The sequence below is a fragment of the Neophocaena asiaeorientalis genome, unplaced genomic scaffold (genome assembly GCF_003031525.2).
Source record: "Neophocaena asiaeorientalis asiaeorientalis breed wild unplaced genomic scaffold, Neophocaena_asiaeorientalis_V1.1 scaffold523, whole genome shotgun sequence".
Taxonomy (NCBI): domain Eukaryota; kingdom Metazoa; phylum Chordata; class Mammalia; order Artiodactyla; family Phocoenidae; genus Neophocaena; species Neophocaena asiaeorientalis.
Window position 1 is genome coordinate 1,695,062 of NW_020175436.1, and position 16,944 is coordinate 1,712,005.

General features: G+C 49.3%; 1 protein-coding gene across 2 annotated transcripts in view; it reads left to right on the forward strand.

Annotated features, from left to right (window-relative positions):
- Positions 1–13,954, forward strand: part of EPHX2 (epoxide hydrolase 2) — a 57,319-nt gene extending 43,365 nt beyond the window's left edge. For both annotated transcript variants that reach the window (XM_024767754.1, XM_024767755.1), the window contains 7 exons: positions 3,576–3,647; positions 5,399–5,432; positions 6,514–6,616; positions 8,440–8,509; positions 11,215–11,295; positions 13,277–13,335; positions 13,479–13,954. In XM_024767754.1, coding sequence (XP_024623522.1) covers positions 3,576–3,647; positions 5,399–5,432; positions 6,514–6,616; positions 8,440–8,509; positions 11,215–11,295; positions 13,277–13,335; positions 13,479–13,557 — 498 coding nt within the window. In that variant the 3' untranslated portion in view covers positions 13,558–13,954. The remainder of the gene's footprint in view (positions 1–3,575; positions 3,648–5,398; positions 5,433–6,513; positions 6,617–8,439; positions 8,510–11,214; positions 11,296–13,276; positions 13,336–13,478) is intronic.
- The last annotated feature ends 2,990 nt before the right edge of the window (positions 13,955–16,944 follow it).

A 16,944-nucleotide genomic window follows, 5' to 3' on the forward strand; every position in this document is an offset into this window, starting at 1 on the left:
AAAAAAAAAAAAAAAAAAAAAAAGAAAGGGAAGAGGAGGCAGCTCTGGGCAGCAAAGACAAATAGAATCAGCTGGATAATTTCAGCATCACCTGCATCCATTTTTTGCCATTCGCGGGCCTCTCACTGTTGTGGCCTCTCCCGTTGCGGAGCACAGGCTCCGGACGCACAGGCTCAGCGGCCATGGCTCACTGTGGGATCTTCCCGGACCGGGGCACAAACCCGCGTCCCCTGCATCGGCAGGCGTACTCTCAACTACTGCACCACCAGGGAAGCTCCAAGGTTGGTTTCTTATACTTCAAATCCTTCATGAGCTCTGTGTTGACTCTTAGGAAGTCTTTCTCCTTAAACAGCCCCAGAGTCTTCTGAGACAAAGCTCCAGGATTCATGGAATTCCAAAGGCTTTGTTCTAGGAGTTTTTCCTTAGAACCTACAGCTGCCTGCCCAGGTGATAGCTTTGGGGTAATAGTAGAGCAGACTCGTTCATTTTTTTTTTAACTCTTTATTTTATATTGGAGCATAGCCAATTAACAATGTTGTGATAGCTTCAGGTGCACAGCAAAGTGACTCAGCCATACAGATACGTGTATCTATTCTCCCCCAAACTCCCCTCCCATCCAGGCTGCCACATAACATTGAGCAGAGTTCTGTAGGCTTACTGCCCCCCTCCACCTCAAGCTGGAGGAGAACTACCTTTGCGACAAAAAACTTAATCCATCGATCTAAGACAGAAATGGAAACTTTTGTTCAAGCCGAATTGAGGGCTGTATAACCCGGGGACAGCCTCTCAGAAGGTTCTGAGAGCTGTTCTGCCTGTTCGAGGTCAAAACGCAGTTACGTGTTTTGAGACAGAGGGCTGTGTATTAAATGATGTATTATTGACAGTTTACACAATCTAGCAAGTAGTGGGTCATGGCTCATCGTGGCCCCTTACGACATCAGGAAGGAATGTTATCTTTTAAGGAGTTGTCTTGTTGATGCTGGGAGAATATTGCTCTTTATGGTTGAGCAGGTATTTCTACTGATGGGGGAGGTTTGGTCGATGCATAATGCAGGTACGCCATGCGCAGTGGAGGGGAGAAAGGAGGCCAAAGGGCAGAGATTTTTTTTATGTTTAAATTTTTCTTGTCCTGCCATAAAATATGAATTTTATTTCACACCCTCTTTGATGAATGTGAGCTTGCAATGGAGGGCAAGAAAATAAAAGCCACAATCCACGTGATCGTTTAGAAGTCACCCCCACCAAAGTCTTTATCTCACATTCTTTCCTTTTTTCCCCTCTCTTCTTCCCAACCTTTTAGGCTGTGTTGGGTACCTGCTATTACCGTGCTATCACAGTGGGAATAAAAATATGAGTAAGATACAGTGTGTGTCCCTAAGAAATTCACAGGCTTGTGAGGGGACCGGATCCAAAAATAGACAGTTCTCATGCAACTAGATAACTTTAACGATGGAGATAATAATAATAATCACCATTTATTGGCCTCCCTCCTATGTATCTACCAGGCATGGTCAGAAACAGGCATTATCTCCTATCATCCTTACAAAACTCCCATTTTATAGATGAGGAAACTGAGGCTCTGGAAGATTAAGTTGCCCAGTTAATAAGTAGTAGTGGTGGGGCTTGGAGCCTTGTTTGTTGGATTCCAAAGTTCATCCTTTAATTCCTATGATCAGGAGCACAAAGGGAGGAGCCCTATGCAGCTGGACTGGTGGGAGGCTTGTCATTGGCCTGTGGGACTTAAAAATAGGGTATCACCTTTTATGAATTACAGAGCGTCCGATGGTATCGGCAGGGCACACAACCAGAGTACAAATGCTCTTATCTTCTCCCCTTTCTGGCCCTCACCTTTGTCCTCTTCATCCCTGTTGATCTGACATGCTTTCACGTGGGTAGAGAGACTTATTTACCTTTGGGCTTTCTTTGATTTTTTATTGACCCTTTTGACATTCATTTGCTCTTTTAAGTACTATTTGAGCTCTGCAGCCAGTCCAGACCTCTGGACTCGTGGAGATTCCTCCACACACTGAGACACATCACAAGCTCATGAACAGTAGCTAGGGACTGCTCTCAATAAATAAGAATGATGACCCGTGGCAACATGCAGGGCGTTTATTGAGCGTGTAAAATGTACTGCCTTCCGTGGCTATTTCTCGCCTCGACATTCATCATGTGACTGAAGGCCACGATTGATTCTCCGTCATAATGGAATCTTACACATGTGAGGGGATTGTAATTAACATGCCAGCATTGTTTTCTTCAGAAAATCTCAAACTGCAGATCCAGCACTGCTTGATGATAAATGTTTCCTTGCCTGCAGAGCTGCTGTCTCGTAGATCCAGAGCTCTCATGACGTGCCATATGCAGAACAAATGAGTGCAGGACCTCTTAAAGTGTGCAGGGTCTGAGGGCCGCTGGCCACCAGAACACTTTGCTGACCTGGCTTACAGGACCCTTCTCTGCGGGAACATTCCTCGGAGGAAAGGAACAAACATACATTCAGCCTCTGCTCCATCCAGGACCAGTCACAGATGCCCTGGGGAAGAAGATGAGTAGGAGCTTGCCTGCTCTCAGGGTGGACCATGGAGAGGACATGAAAGGCTCTGTGAGATCCAGGAAGAGCTGAGCTGTTTTACTGTGATGGGGGAGGGTAGGGCTTCATGGAGAAGGCAGTGTTTGGCACAGGTGTTGAAGGCTTCTTGAAGACCAAGCTGAGGGAAGTAGGTGCTCTTGGTGGAAGTTACAATACGTTAAACCACAGAGCTGAGAAAGTAGGGCGCCCTTCAGAAAACATCCTGCAACTCAGTTTAGCTGGTTCAGGTGAGCAGTTGGAAAGGAGGAGAAGAAAGTAGGCCAGTACTGTGCTCTAGATTGAGTGTTTGTGAGTCCCCCAAATTCGTGTGTTGAAATCCTAACCCTGATGTGATGGTATTAGGAGGTGGGCCCTCGAGGAGATGATTAGTTCTTGAGGGTGGAGCCCTCATGAATGGGATTAGTGCCCTTTAGAAGAAACTCCAGAGAGCTCTCTTGTGCTTTCCTCCATGTGAGGACACAGTGAGAAGATGACCATCTATGAACCAAGAAACAAACTGTCGCTAGATACTGAATCTGCTGATGCCTTGATCTTGGACTGCCCAGCCTACAGAACTGTGAGAAATAAATGTCTGAGTTTATAAGCCACCCGATCTATGGTATTGTGTTATAGCAGCCAGAATGGACCACCATATACTGCCATACTCTTATTATTATAGGCTCCCCAGCCTATAATAATAAAGTGATTATTATAAGTAATACATTCCCACTGTAGGGATTTAGATAAACAGAAAAGAAAGCAGCAGCCATAAACCCACCTCCCCGGTGTGGGGCGGGGTGGACGGGACCACTGTGAGCATCTCATATTTTATTCAAACCTTTTAAAAAAAACAAAACGTGTTTCAACATGAAAATTCAAATTCATGCACTTCTAAATGAAACTTGGGCTGGATGGGACAGAGGTTGGGAGCTTCTGGCTTTGGGTCAGATCAGTTTCCAAGATCTCTGCTGAGTCCTTCATTTTGCTTTCTTGGTTGTTCTAGGGAGTGGCGGAGGTTGAACTGGAACAGAACCTGAATCGGACTTTCAGAAGCTTCTTCAGAGCAAGTGATGAGGTGAGGGGTGTGGGAGGCAGGGTCGGGGGTAAGCAGGATGGGGGAGCTGCAGGGGTGCAGATCCCCAGATGGCTTCCCTGGGAGGATGGGGGGGATAGGGGATGTCAGGGTGTGGGAATAAGCAACTTGCCTTCTTTTCTTTGACTTCTGTAGTTAGGGCAGTTAGGGTCCTCACTCCACTGGTCCCTTCATTAATGAGGAAAGGTCCTGTCCTCTCTGTCACACACCAGTAGGGCTATGAAACCCAGATCAAAGAAGGATTATAATGGTGACAGTTTAGAAATTCTGCTGTTATTACCATTTTCATATGGATAATTGCTTATCAAAGTGCAGAATTAATTGACGCTTCTAACCCTTTTCTTGAACAACCACAGGAGCCTAGAATGCTTTAACGCGGTAACCCCACCCTCCTGTCTTACGTGTTAGGAGTCACTGTTGCTGTTGCTGTATCTGGTCAGTGCCTACTTAGCTGGCCTGATTTTTGCCAGTTTCTTTGCTGACCACTTCTGGCACCTCACTCTTTTATACTAAGTGCAAATTTCTTTCTTACTGAAGTACCTTCTTTTGCAGTTTTCTCAGTAAGAGTCTGTTAGCAGTAAACTCATAATTTTTTGGCCTGAAAATATCTTTATTTTGCTTTCAATCCCAAAGAACAGTTTATCTGAGTATAGCATTCTAGGTTGACAATTATTTTCTTCTAGAAGCTTCTGTCATTGCTTGTAAGAAATTGGTCTCAGGTCTACCTTCTGGTGTATTATTTGTCTTTTAGTCATGTCTCATCTGCAGTTCAGCCCATCTTTAATTTTGAAAGTTGCATTTGGTTCTTTTTCAAAGCCTTCTGATCTCTTTCAATAGAGTCTTGTTCTATTCTTGTTGTTCAGTTCCTTCTTTGGTCTTTAATCATTTGAAGCATACTCATTTTTCATTCTCTCTCTGTGCAAGTTCTATTATTTGGTCTTCCTGGAGAGTCTTGTTTTACTGTTTGCTGTGTTTGCTGTCTCCTGCAATGGGGCTTTAGTGTATATGTGCAGGGGGTGGGGCAGGGTAGGGAGAGAGCTCTGTAATTTGGGTTTGTGAGCTCATCTTTAACAGAACTTACTTACTCTGCTCCAACCTGCTCCAGCTGAGATGGAGGAAATGGCCCTCCTGGGTGGTTTAGCTTTTGCTTCTCCTGCCAGGCCTTCTGGTGGCATTACCAGCCCAAGCTCACTTTTGCTGTTGTTGTTTACTTCACTTAGTGGGGGTTTCCAGATCTCGTAGTGTGGATTCAAACAGAAACACGTGTGAAGGCAGGCTTGTGGCCATGAATCCCTAGGGGAGCTTTTTTTGGGTTTCCTCTTAGTACCAAACTGAATGGACCAACTCCTTTGACATCCCTCTGTCATGGTGGGTGGGTTCTTTCTAGTCCACCCTTTAACTGAGGACCCCAGATTGAGTGGATTCACCGTGGAGGGGTGGGGAGGATCTCACTTTTACCTTCGCATCTGACCTGAGGTCTCATCTCCTGTTCCCACTGGTTGATACACCCAAGTCCTTACATTCCCAAGACCCGCCAGCACCCAGGAGCAGTCTTGGCCTTGGAGCTTGGTTGTGAGCTGCCTCTGCTCTGACCACTCAGGACCCGCCTAGCTCTCTTGGGCATTTAGCATGTGTGTATAGGCTGCTGGCACTTGTAGGGTTTTTAGATGCCCCGTTCCTACATGTTTCCTTTGCTTGACCCATGACATCCCTTCTAACTTTTCTCCCTCCAGACTTTTCTCACCACGAACAGAGTCTGTGAAATGGGTAAGAGACATTCTCAGGAGGGAATGGAGACAGGAGGGCCATGACGGGAACCAGCCGAACGTTAAATGAGTGTTTCTCCATCTGCCAGCTGTGGGCAGAAGCAGCCACCTGCCAGCCCTGAACTAGTTAAGCCCTGACTTGCTTAACATAGATCCCCGCTGGGGAATCGCACTCACCCTAACCCTGGGCTGACCACACAGCCTTGGCTTCCTCTCCCCCATGAAGTTTTTGATTCAAGATCTTAAGCAGTCAGAGCCTGGAGGACTCTCAGAGCTCTTCAGGGCAGATCCACCCTCTACTGATTAGGACAGAGACCCAGGAGAGGAACTGACCTCTGCAGGGTCACCTGGTGCAGGCAGAGTGGAAATCAGGCCAGACCCCCGGCCAGGTCTCCTCTGTCTTAGTGCCCTGGCCTCCCCTCCATCAGGCTCAGTTCCATCCCGTGAAGACAGCCCCTGTTCTCCCTCCCAGTTTGGATATAAGTGAGGAGCCAGAGCCGGTAGCAGACTGGCGCTCATCCCCTTGACTGTTCCCACAGAACCTTGCTTGTGACTTTGCCATCATTCCCTTGTATTTTTATTAATAATGATGATTGCTATCACTTGTTTGAGCACCTACTGTGTGCATCAGACACTGGGTTAGCCCCCTTTAGTAATATTGTTTATATTTCTCGTGACATCCGTAAGAACTCTCACTATTATCTCTAGTCTACAGATGAGGAAAGTGGGTCTCAGAATTTGTCCAGAGTGGCCAGGCTGGGATTAAACTCCTCCAAGCCTAAAGACCACACTCTTCTCACTGGTCAGGAACACCTCTCCCTTCCCTCCTTCCACCTCTTCACTTATTCACGTAGTCAATCGTTCAGTCCTTCATTCCTCAAAAGTTTTGAGCACACACTTGGTGTGAGGCAGGGGCAGGTATCCACAAGCACGAGTCAGAGTCATTGCCCTCCGGGAGCCCAAGTCTCTTGGGGAGACAGAGAGCAGTAATAAAAGAAGCAGAGGTGGTGAAGGGTCTCAGGTGTTGGAACTTGGGACACCTGACCCAGAGGGTGGGAGAGGAAACAAGTGGCTTTTTGTAGGAGGACTCTTTGTGAGTACGCCAGGGGAGCCCAGCCTCAGCAAGATGGTCACCGAGGAGGACATCCAGTTCTACGTTCAGCAGTTCAAGAAGTCTGGTTTCAGGTAAAGAGAACAGCACCCCAGGAGAACACAGGAGAGAGAAGGTGGGCAGACAGGGGCTCTTCTGCTCTCGCAGTGCAGGGTGAGGCCCAGTGCCAGCTCAGTCCCAGTGAAAACCTGGCCAGCGTCTGCTTGAATGCCTCCAGTGCCGGGAGGCTCACTATCTGACGATGCTCAGCCTGCTCTAGTTTGGAGAGTTCAGCTTGTTCTCCCTTATGCTTAGGGGCCCCTTCAGAGCAGATGGTTTTAACTTTTCAGTGGTGACCTCTGTGAGGATCAGATGACAGCTCTGAGTTCTTACTTCAGAAAAACACAAAATCCCACGTAACCTCAAAAACATATTCGGTGGGGGGGGCGGTGGTTATAGGCTCAGCTTTACTGAGCTCTAACTCACATACCATAGAATTCACCCTCTGAGAGTGTACAGTTCAATGGTTTTTAGTCATTTCATGGAGCTGCGCCGTCACGACACATTTTATGGATCGCCACGATCCATTTTAAAGTGTTTTCATCTCCCAGAAAGCAGCTCTGTTCCCTTTCGTGGTCACCCCCACTTCCCCTGGGCCCCCAGGTCTGATCACTCACCCATCTGCTCTCCGTCCCCCTGGAGCTGCCTATTCCAGATGTTTCATGCGACCGGAGTCGTACGCTGTGTGGTCCTTCGTGTGTGGCTCTTTTCACTCTGGTCCGCCCGTGTTGTAGTCACTGCCAGACTTCGTTCCTTTTTCTCAGGTCTGTTTCTATGCTGCGGTTCAGGGCCCTGCCCTGAAATCACTGAGAATCCCTTTTCACAGCCCCTTTTCTGCGTGTCCCTTCACGTATTTGGGTATTGCAAGTCTTCGAAGCTCGTGAGTCCTTCAGGGGCGCTGCAGGTCACCGCGTTTCCATCTTCCTCCTCTCTCCTCACGCCCCCATCCCTCACTCAGACCCAGGGGTGCAGAAGGAGCCCAACAGCAGGACCGCCTTCGTCAGCCCAGCCCACAAGTTCACTGTGTGGCAACCTTGGCCGTGAACACCCGTGGTGGCCTTTAGACCCCAGTGTTTCCAGTATCACAATTTCAACCTTTCCCTAAGCATCTCCTTTCTTCCCCCCTCCCCACCCGAAGTGGGGGACAATTTAAGAGTCTCAGACTGGGGGACAGAGGTTCTCTGGAAGGGACCATACAGGCAATCTGATCCGACCCCTCCTTGCACAGGAGGGAAAATCAGAAGTCCCCAAAGGGCGCGTGACGTGTCCAAGGTCTCTCCGGGCCCTCCCTCTCACCGGGAGCCTCGAGGCCCGGACAGCACCGACCCATTCCCCACCTGAGGATTGGGACAGTGCTCCAGGTACAGCCCTGGAGCCGCCCTACCTGTCCGGAGGAGACACCTCGGCGTCACTTCCCCATGGCACGTTAGGAGGAAGCGCCTCCCGGTGGCCCTTTTCTGTGGGCTCCCTGGGACAGGGGAGTGGCCCTGGTTGGTGAGGGCACTAAACCAAGCTCCCCCACCCCCGTCTTCCGAGACAGTCCCGGGAGAAAATGGAGAGTCCTGTAGGGCTGATTTCTGTGTGTCCCCGGATGCCCACTTCAGAGAACATCAGCCCTCAGTCCAGCGCTGTGCCTGCACCAGGCTGTGCTCGATAAAGCCCGGCAGGCGCGCAGGGCACCGGGGTGTGAATCGGCACCAGGGTGTGAATCCTGGGATCTGTTCTCTTCGCCCTGCAGGAGCCTTTGCTCTTCCTGGGAAGACTGGCTCTATGCTGAGCGGGTTGCTGTGGTGGGGTCTGTAGCACAAGCGTCTACTAAAAGCTTTCCTCTTTTTATTCCTTTGTCCGCCCCTCCCAGGGGGCCTCTAAACTGGTACCGAAACATGGAAAGGAACTGGCAGTGGGGCCGCAAAGGCTTGGGAAGGAAGGTGAGTTCAGCGCTGTTCTCCTCCCCAACGAGTCACCCTTCGGGCATCCATGGACCCAACGGATAGACCGCTGGGTCAGAGCCAGGGGTGGACAGACCGGCCGGCTGCTTTTGGAGGTGCCTGCACTGCAGGGTTTCCTCTTAGGACCTCTTTTGCTGCTGCTTCTCCTGGAACGGCAGAGGGGGGGGGAGAGGGTGGGGACAGGGGTCTGCCAGGTGACTGCAGCAGCGGTCTGGACCACCTAGGTCTCCCGGCGGTGCCCTGGCTCAGGGCGCAGGTGGTCCAGTTAACTCCCAGCGGTAACAAGGATGAAGCTCCTGGCTCACAGAGGAACATTACGTGCTATCAGAGAGACGGGGCTGTAACCGCTGGCTCCTTCACCTCGACCAAGTCAGTCCGAGCCTCAGTTTCCTTGTTTGTCAAGCAGAAGACAGGTTTCCAACCCCTGGGTCTGCAAAGGGAGTCATGGGGTCCCTGGTTTACATTCAGAACATTAAAAACCTAAGGGAAATTGCATTTTCACATTCCTCAGCTCACTCAGTAGCCCTGGCCATCTTCTTGATTCAGTCAAAAATGAACGGCCCTCTAGAGCCAGGAATGGTGCAGATGACACAGGCGAGGTCCTGACCTCACAGGGTTAGGTCTTGAGGCAGTAGAGCATAAAAACAGTGGTTCAGAGCAGGCTGGGCAGAGAGTCGGCCTGGGATGTGGGACCTGTGCCCTGTGTGACCTTGGGCAAGGCACTTAACCACTCTGTTCTCCGTGGCCGCTAATATGGAAGTGACAAGAATGGTACCTACCTCAGGCAGGAGCTGTGTAAGGATAAAGTGGGTTGACGCACATCAAATGCTGAGTTAGAACAGTGCCTAGTACGTAGTCGTGGTTTAATTAATGCTCTTTAGCCTATCATCACTCTAATCTGTGATGGACAAAAATGACAAAACTGCAGTTTGACTGGCAGAGACTCTCAAAGCATGAGGGACGAGGATGAGGTCTTCGGGGAGGTGAACCCCGATGGCAGTAGGTTTGGGGACCCCCTGTTCTGCAGTTTCCTTCCAGATCTTCCTCCTCTCCCACCTCCTCCCATTGCCTCCGCCACCACGTTACGTTTTCACCTGGAACATTCTAGAGTGTCCATCCCACCCCCACAGCAGCCCCAGGATTCATTTCAGCCACAAAACCACTACTGGGTCTTCACCCTTTGGTGAACGGGGCGCAGTGAGAAGCGCACAGTTCTGTGTTGTAGGTAAAAAACGGTGCGCATTCCTTACCCAGGGACAGTGAACGCCATTTGGAAATTGTCATGGTAGCTTGAGAACACAGAGTAAAAGGAGGTTCTCTCGACCTTGCGGTGCCCCATGCATCAGTAGACAAAAAGTGAAGTCCCTTTGCTGCCTGTAATGTCACACTGGCCCCAGCGTGGCTGGCCCAGTCACACTCTGGCTGCCCTGGTGAAGCGTCCGTTCAATTCATGGAAAAGGAATATTGATCTCCATCTAAGGGCATCTTTCCTCCTTCCCAGTGCCATCTGTTTGGTGTCAGGAATATCAGTCACACAGAGTGGACCACACGTGTGTTCTTACTTGTACACACACACACACACACACACACACACAACCTGTGTGGTCAATACGTGGCTGAATCCATCCGTATGAGAAAAACCCATTTTTTTTCCTCCTGTGTGTCTCCTTTACTTTCATACAAATCGCTTTCTTTCTGACACTTCTTATCACCAAATGTGTGGAGGTTTTTCCACACACCACCAAGCCGTTCTCTGCAACACCAGCTGGGTGGCCTGCAATTTAACTCAGTTCTGGCACCATCTACCTGGAGACGGCATCAGAGCCCACAGGATAAGGGCCCAGTCCCACAAGACTACTCCCCACTTCAGACGCCAACCCCAAGTCCAGGTTGTTACCTGTGCTTCCAACTGATTGGCTATAAATTGGAGGCTCCCAGGACCTCCTCCTTGGGTCTATTAATTTTCTAGAGTGGCTCACAGAACTCTGGGAAACACTCACTTACGTTTACTAGTTTATTAAAGGATTTGATAAAGGACACAGATGAACCGCCAGACGAAGGAATCCACAGGGTGAGGTCTGGGAGGGTCCCAAGCCCAGGAGCCTCTGACCCTGTGGAGCTGAGGTGTGTTATCCTTTTGGTGTGGATTTCACCAACCTAGAAGCTCTCCGAACTCCTTGCTACTGGGATTATGTGGATGTTTATGGAGACTTCCTCACGTAGATGCGATCAATTATTAACTCCATTTCATCCCTTTCGCCTTCCAGACGTGGGGGAGAAGGAGGGAGCTGAAAATCCCAAGTGTCTAATCATGGCTTTGTCTTCCTGGTGACCAGCCCCCAGCCAGGAGCCCAGCCAGAGTCACCTCATTGGAACAGAAGTGCTCTCATCACTTAGGAATTTACAAGGGTTTCAGGGGCTCTATGCCGGGAACCAGGGGCAGAGAGCAAGATACACATTTTCTAATCTCGCACACCATCCTTTCAGATCTTTAGTAATACTGGTGCCTCCTTCACGCAAAGCACGTGGCAGAAACAAAGCCAGACCAAAGTGGTGCTGAGGGGTCTTCTGCGGGGGAGTTAATAGTGGAGGAGGCCCCACGGTGTGAAAATAACATCTCCTCGCCCGGGTGAGGGAGGGCCTGAGCGTGGAGGCTGCTTCTCCTTCCCGTTATCCCTCCCTAGATCCTGGTGCCAGCCCTGATGGTCACCGCGGAGAAGGACTTCGTGCTCGTTCCTGAGATGTCCAAGCATATGGAGGACTGGGTAAGGCAATGGTCCTGCTCGGGGCCATCGGGTCTTCTTGGAGGAGGGCGCAGGCATCCCAGAGGATGAAGAGTGGGATGTTCGGGGGAACTGCTCGCTTGATGAGGGCTTCCTCAGCAGCATCACTGTCGCCTTTTGGGAGCAGCGATTAAGACTGCTCCTCGGGGGCTTCTCTGGTGGCGCAGTGGTTGAGAGTCCGCCTGCTGATGCAGGGGACGTGGTTTCGTGCCCCGGTCTGGGAAGATCCCACATGCCGCGGAGCGGCTGGGCCCGTGAGCCGTGGCCGCTGAGCCTGCACGTCCAGAGCCTGTGCTCCGCAACGGGAGAGGCCACAGCAGTGAGAGGCCTGCGTACCGCAAAAAAAAAAAAAAAAAAAAAAAAAAAAGAGAGACTGCTCCTTCCTGGACTTCCCTGGTGGTCCAGTGGTTAAGACTCCACACTTCAGGGAACTAAGATCCCACATGCCACGCGGTGTGGCCAAAAGAAAACAAAAAAAGACTGCTGCTTCCTTTCCCCTTCACTGATGCAATCTCTCATCACTCACTCATTCTTTCATTTCATGGGCTTTTCCTGTGCACCTAGATGAGTTGGGACAGTGCTATATACCAGGGCGGTAAAGATGAATGAGGTGCAGACCCCACCCCACAGGAGGTCATGTCTAGCAGTGTACCCCATATGCAGGAGGCTTGTGTGGACAAGGGCCCAGCTGGGAGCGAGGGCTTCACAGAGGTGCTGACCACTGCCTCTGGCCTTGAGGAACTCCTAAGCCTCGCCCGGCAGAGAGAGAACAGGAGAGGAGACAGGGTGTTGAGAGGTGAGGATGGATGAGAGAGGTCAGAGGGTGCGGCTGGGAGGTTATCCTGAGCCCACTGGGCCAGGCTGAGCTGTGTGGACCTATGGGTGAGGGGACCGTTGAAGTGGAGAGATGGGTATCAAGCCTGTGTTTTGGAAGCACACACTGCTGAAAGCGTGGAGCTTGGTAGGGATTGGGAGACCTGCAGGTGGGGTCCCCATGACTGCTCGTGTATCCTGGCTGGATGCTGAGAGCGTTCGCCTGCACTTGGCAGTGTCTTTGTTAGCTTCATCCAGTGCGGTGGAGAGAGCGTGATTCAAGGCATGTTGCCAAGGACGCCCTTTGTGGGTGGTGGAGCCAGTCCAGGGAGGGCTGTGACCCACTTTGGGGATTCAAGCCCCAAAAGGGAGACTGAACAGCCCTGCGTGCAGACCACCAGGGAGGAGGGAGATGACATGGGAAGGGGACGCAATCACGGCTACAGGGCAAGAGCCAAGCTCGACCCGGCATTTTCCAGGCAGTGAACGGGCCAAGTCCTAATGGTTCTGGAGGGAGACAGTCTTGTGATGAGTATGGGTCAGCCTGAATTTGAATCTTAGCTCAGCCACTCTCTGTGTGGCCTTGGGCCAGTTACCTAACCTCTCTGAGCCTTCATATTACCCAGAGGATCATGGTCAAAGATAAATAAGGCAGGGCTTCCCTCGTGGCTCAGTGGTTAAGAATCCACCTGCCAATGCAGGGGACATGGGTTCGAGCCCTGGTCCAGGAAGACTCCACATGCTGCAGAGCAACTAAGCCTGTGCGCCACAACTACTGAGCCTGCTCTCTAGAGCCCGCGTGCCAGAACGACTGAAGCCCACGCACCTAGAGCCCGTGCTCCGCAACAAGAGAAGCCACCACAATGAGAAGCCCGCACACCGTAACGAAGAGTAGTCCCTGCTCGCCACAACTAGAGAAAGCCCACGCACAGCAATGAAGACCCAATGCAGCCAAAAATAAATAAATAAAATAAATGTATGTAATAAAAAGATAAATAAGGCAGCGCATGTGGAGCACCTAGCACACAGTAGGAGCTTGATCAGTGGTCATTCCCTTCCTAAATCACGCGGAGTTTTCAGGGGGGCGGCCCACCGGGAGCAGAGAACTTGCCTTGTGCCATTTACTTTTCCGGGTGGGGTTTTCTTCCAGATCCCCCACCTGAAAAGGGGTCACATTAAGGACTGTGGACACTGGACACAGATGGAGAAGTAAGGAGATGGCGGTCCCTGGGTGGGGGACGTCAGGGCTCCCTGTTCGCCTCCAATAAGCCGCTTGCTTTACCACCTCTGCCTTCGCCTGAGTGAGGGAGTGCGTCCAGACAGATGCGAATTGCCTTCTGTTCCCATTCCAGGCCCACAGAGTTGAATCAGATCCTCATTGAGTGGCTGGAGACCGACGCCAGCGACCCACCAGAGGTCTCGAAGCTTTAGGGTGTGACGTGTGTCAGCCGCCAGCAGGCAGTCCAACCGCTTCATCTGCTGGGGGCTCTTCTCTGGTACCCGGATGGGGCCTTACCCGCATCTCTCAAAACCAGCAGCGTTGTTCTCAAGGGGTTTGCAGCAAAGAGTGATGTTCTCTAAATGAAATGAGTCAGATTTGACATAATTTGAGATATAGGAAAAATCACGTGTGATTAATCCTCTGGGTATAAACGTATCACTTTATGTCTAAGGATGGTTAGTGCTCTGTGGGGGACAGAACGGGATGGCCAGGGGGTGATTTCTCTTTGATTATCAAGTCAGCGTTTTGATGATGGAAAATCAGCAATTGAGAAGCTTTTCAGCAGAGATGGGAACTCCTTTATTCAATAAAGTGAAGACAACTGGCTTAGTGCTGTTTGAGTTCTTGGGAGAAAAGCAGAGTGATTGTTCTAAGAAAGTATCGCGTTTGGGTGAACACTGTTTCCTCTGCTCTGACTCTCTACGAGTCTCTGCAGGATCTGGAACAGTGCTGTCTGGTAGAACTTTCTTTTTTTATTAATTTATTTTATTGAAGTATAGTTGATTTACAATGTCGTGTTAATTTCTGCTGTAGAGCAAAGTGATTCAGGTACCTATGGGTATCCATTCTTTATCCATATTCTTTTCCGTGATGGTTTATCACAGGATATTGAATATCGTTCTCTGTGCTATACAGTAAGACTCTGTTGTTTATACGTTCTATATGTAGTAGTTCGCATCTGCTCATCCCAAACTACTAATCCATCCCTCCCCCAACCCCCTCCCCCTTGGCAACCACAAGTCTGTTCTCTATGTCTGCGAGTCTGTTTCTGTTTTGAACTTGGCAACCACAAGTCTGTTCTCTATGTCTGCGAGTCTGTTTCTGTTTTGTAAATAAGTTCATTTGTATCATATTTCAGATTCCACATGTAAGTGATATCATATGGTTTTTGTCTTTCTCTGACTTACTTCACTTAGTATGACAACCTCAAGGTCCATCCATGTTGCTGCAAATGGCAGTATTTCATTCTTTTTTATGGCTAATATTCCACATCTTCGTTACCCATTCATCTGTTGATGGACACTTAGGTTGCTTCCATGTCTTGGCTATTGTAAATCGTGTCGGAACAAACATAGGGTGCATGTATCTTTTCAAACTATAGTTTTCTCCAGATATATGCCCAGAAGTGGGATAACAGGCTCAGATGGCAACTCTATTTTTAGCTTTTGGGGGAACCTCCATACTGTTTTCATAGTGGCTGCACCAATTTATATTCCCATGGAACTTTCTGACACGAATGAAATGGTCGGTTCTGTGCTACCAGATAGAGTGGCCACCAGCCACGCGTAGCCATGTGCGCTGTCTCCCTGCTCTGCTGGCATGGTGTGCTCACCAATCTATGTTCACCTCCCTCGCTGCTCTTTCTGCAGGGCAAGCTTGTGGACAAGGTGGTGTCTCCAGGCTGAATTCTGAATTAGGATGAATGTAAAGTAACCAGGCAGAAAAGGGTATGTATGTCCAGGTGTGTGCAGAAAGCAAGGGACAGCTTAGAAATGTTAACAGCGATCATTCTTAAATACCCCTGTGTGCCTGGAGCCCTACACTGACCAACTCTTATCCTTCCCATTTAACAGATGGGAAAACTGAGGTTCAGATAATTTCCCCTAGGTCACTTGGCTACTGCGGGGCAGAGCCTAGATTCAGATGCATGCTGTCTGGTTCTGCAGGCTGAGCTCCATCTACCAAAAGCTCTTTTCTTTTCTGAATCTGGGGTGAGACTACCTGGATCAAATCCCTGCTTGGCCACTGACCACAGAGTGACCTCGAGAAAGAGGTCACTGTGCTTCAGTTTCCTCTAGTAGAAAAGGACATTAATAGCACCAAATTCATAGGTGGTCGTGAGTATTAAATGAGTGAATGCATACAGGGCCCTAGAATGGTGCCTGGCACAGAGGAAGTGCTACTGAAGTATTAGCCATAAAATTTCCGGTTTATCCTGGGATGAGGCTTCTGAGGGCTTTAAACTTCCAGCCAGCCCACCACCACCTCCTCCCTTTTGGATCAGAGAATTAAAGGACTCATTTAAAAAGCAAATGTGTGCTCTGGGGGAATGACTACAGAAGCCGGCTAACATTATTTCACTAACTGCGTGTGTCCAGGCTTATTTGTCCAGAATTGGTTGGAGGAAACAAGAATCTTAGAACGTCTCTCATCTGAAGAAGTACAAGTAGGCAAACCTATCCGGCCTGTCTCCATGTCGAGTATTCCACCCAGTCATCTCTGTAAACCATTCAAAATGTTCAGAAATTCTACTCTTTCGGCAAATAAGGGCCGGACGAATCTAGTTCGTAGCATTGCAACACAAATATCACCAGTCATACAAGATTGAGGGTCATAAAGAAAACGCTCCATTGGAAAAGGTCTTTAGGTCATTCCCGAAAATACTTTTCAGATGCCTTGTTAACTACAAGTTGTTTGAAGCATGTTCAAATTGATTTGATTTAAAAATGTTATTTTTATTTCAGACTACAAAGGGCATAAATAACAAGTGTATTTACCTCTGCAGAGGGAAATAGCTTTTTAAAAGAGGCATGGAAGACCCCACCCACATATCAGTGAGATCATAGATCTCCCTCCAGGGAGCTGAGATCACTCCCAGGTTCTGTCCTCACACTCGGTGGCTGTCAACTAGCAGGGTCCAAGGTTTCCGGGAGAAATATCTTCTAAAAATGCATCTATTTAGAACATGCGACAAAAAGCTATTCCTGTCTCTCTTGGGGTATAACGAACCCATGGTTTTAGGCCTGGAAGTGACTCTAAGGCCCACTGTTCACACTGACATTACCATGAGCACGAATTAAAACTAAACAATGGTTAAAATATGTAGGTCAGAAGCTCAAAGGTTTTGGCAACAAGAATTGGGTGGGAAATGTCATGCCTCGCAGTTCAAAGGAATCCATCTGGCCACACATAAAATACTTTCTTGGCACTTGTGGAAGTTTCTCCCCAGTGTTGGCCGCTGCACCCAATTGTTAATTGTTTCTTCTGCCAGACTGTCAGCTTCTTGGGATTGGAGCCTGCCTGTCTAGATGATTCATCCTTGACCCTAGCCCAGCGCATGCCTGGTGTTTTGAATGGGTAAATGAGTTAGTTTCAAATGCTTGATTTTTGATGTCCTTCTTCATGAGATGGATGACCAATTGTCTGAGTATTTTCACCGTCCCAAGCCTTGGTAGATCTCTTACTGTTGGCATGTGTGCCGATAGCACTAAATTCAGGAGAACACGTCCAGATTCTAGACATCTACACATCTTCCCTAGGATCCGTTGGATAAACCACGAGGGTATGTCACTGAGCTTCTGCTTCATGAGACAAAT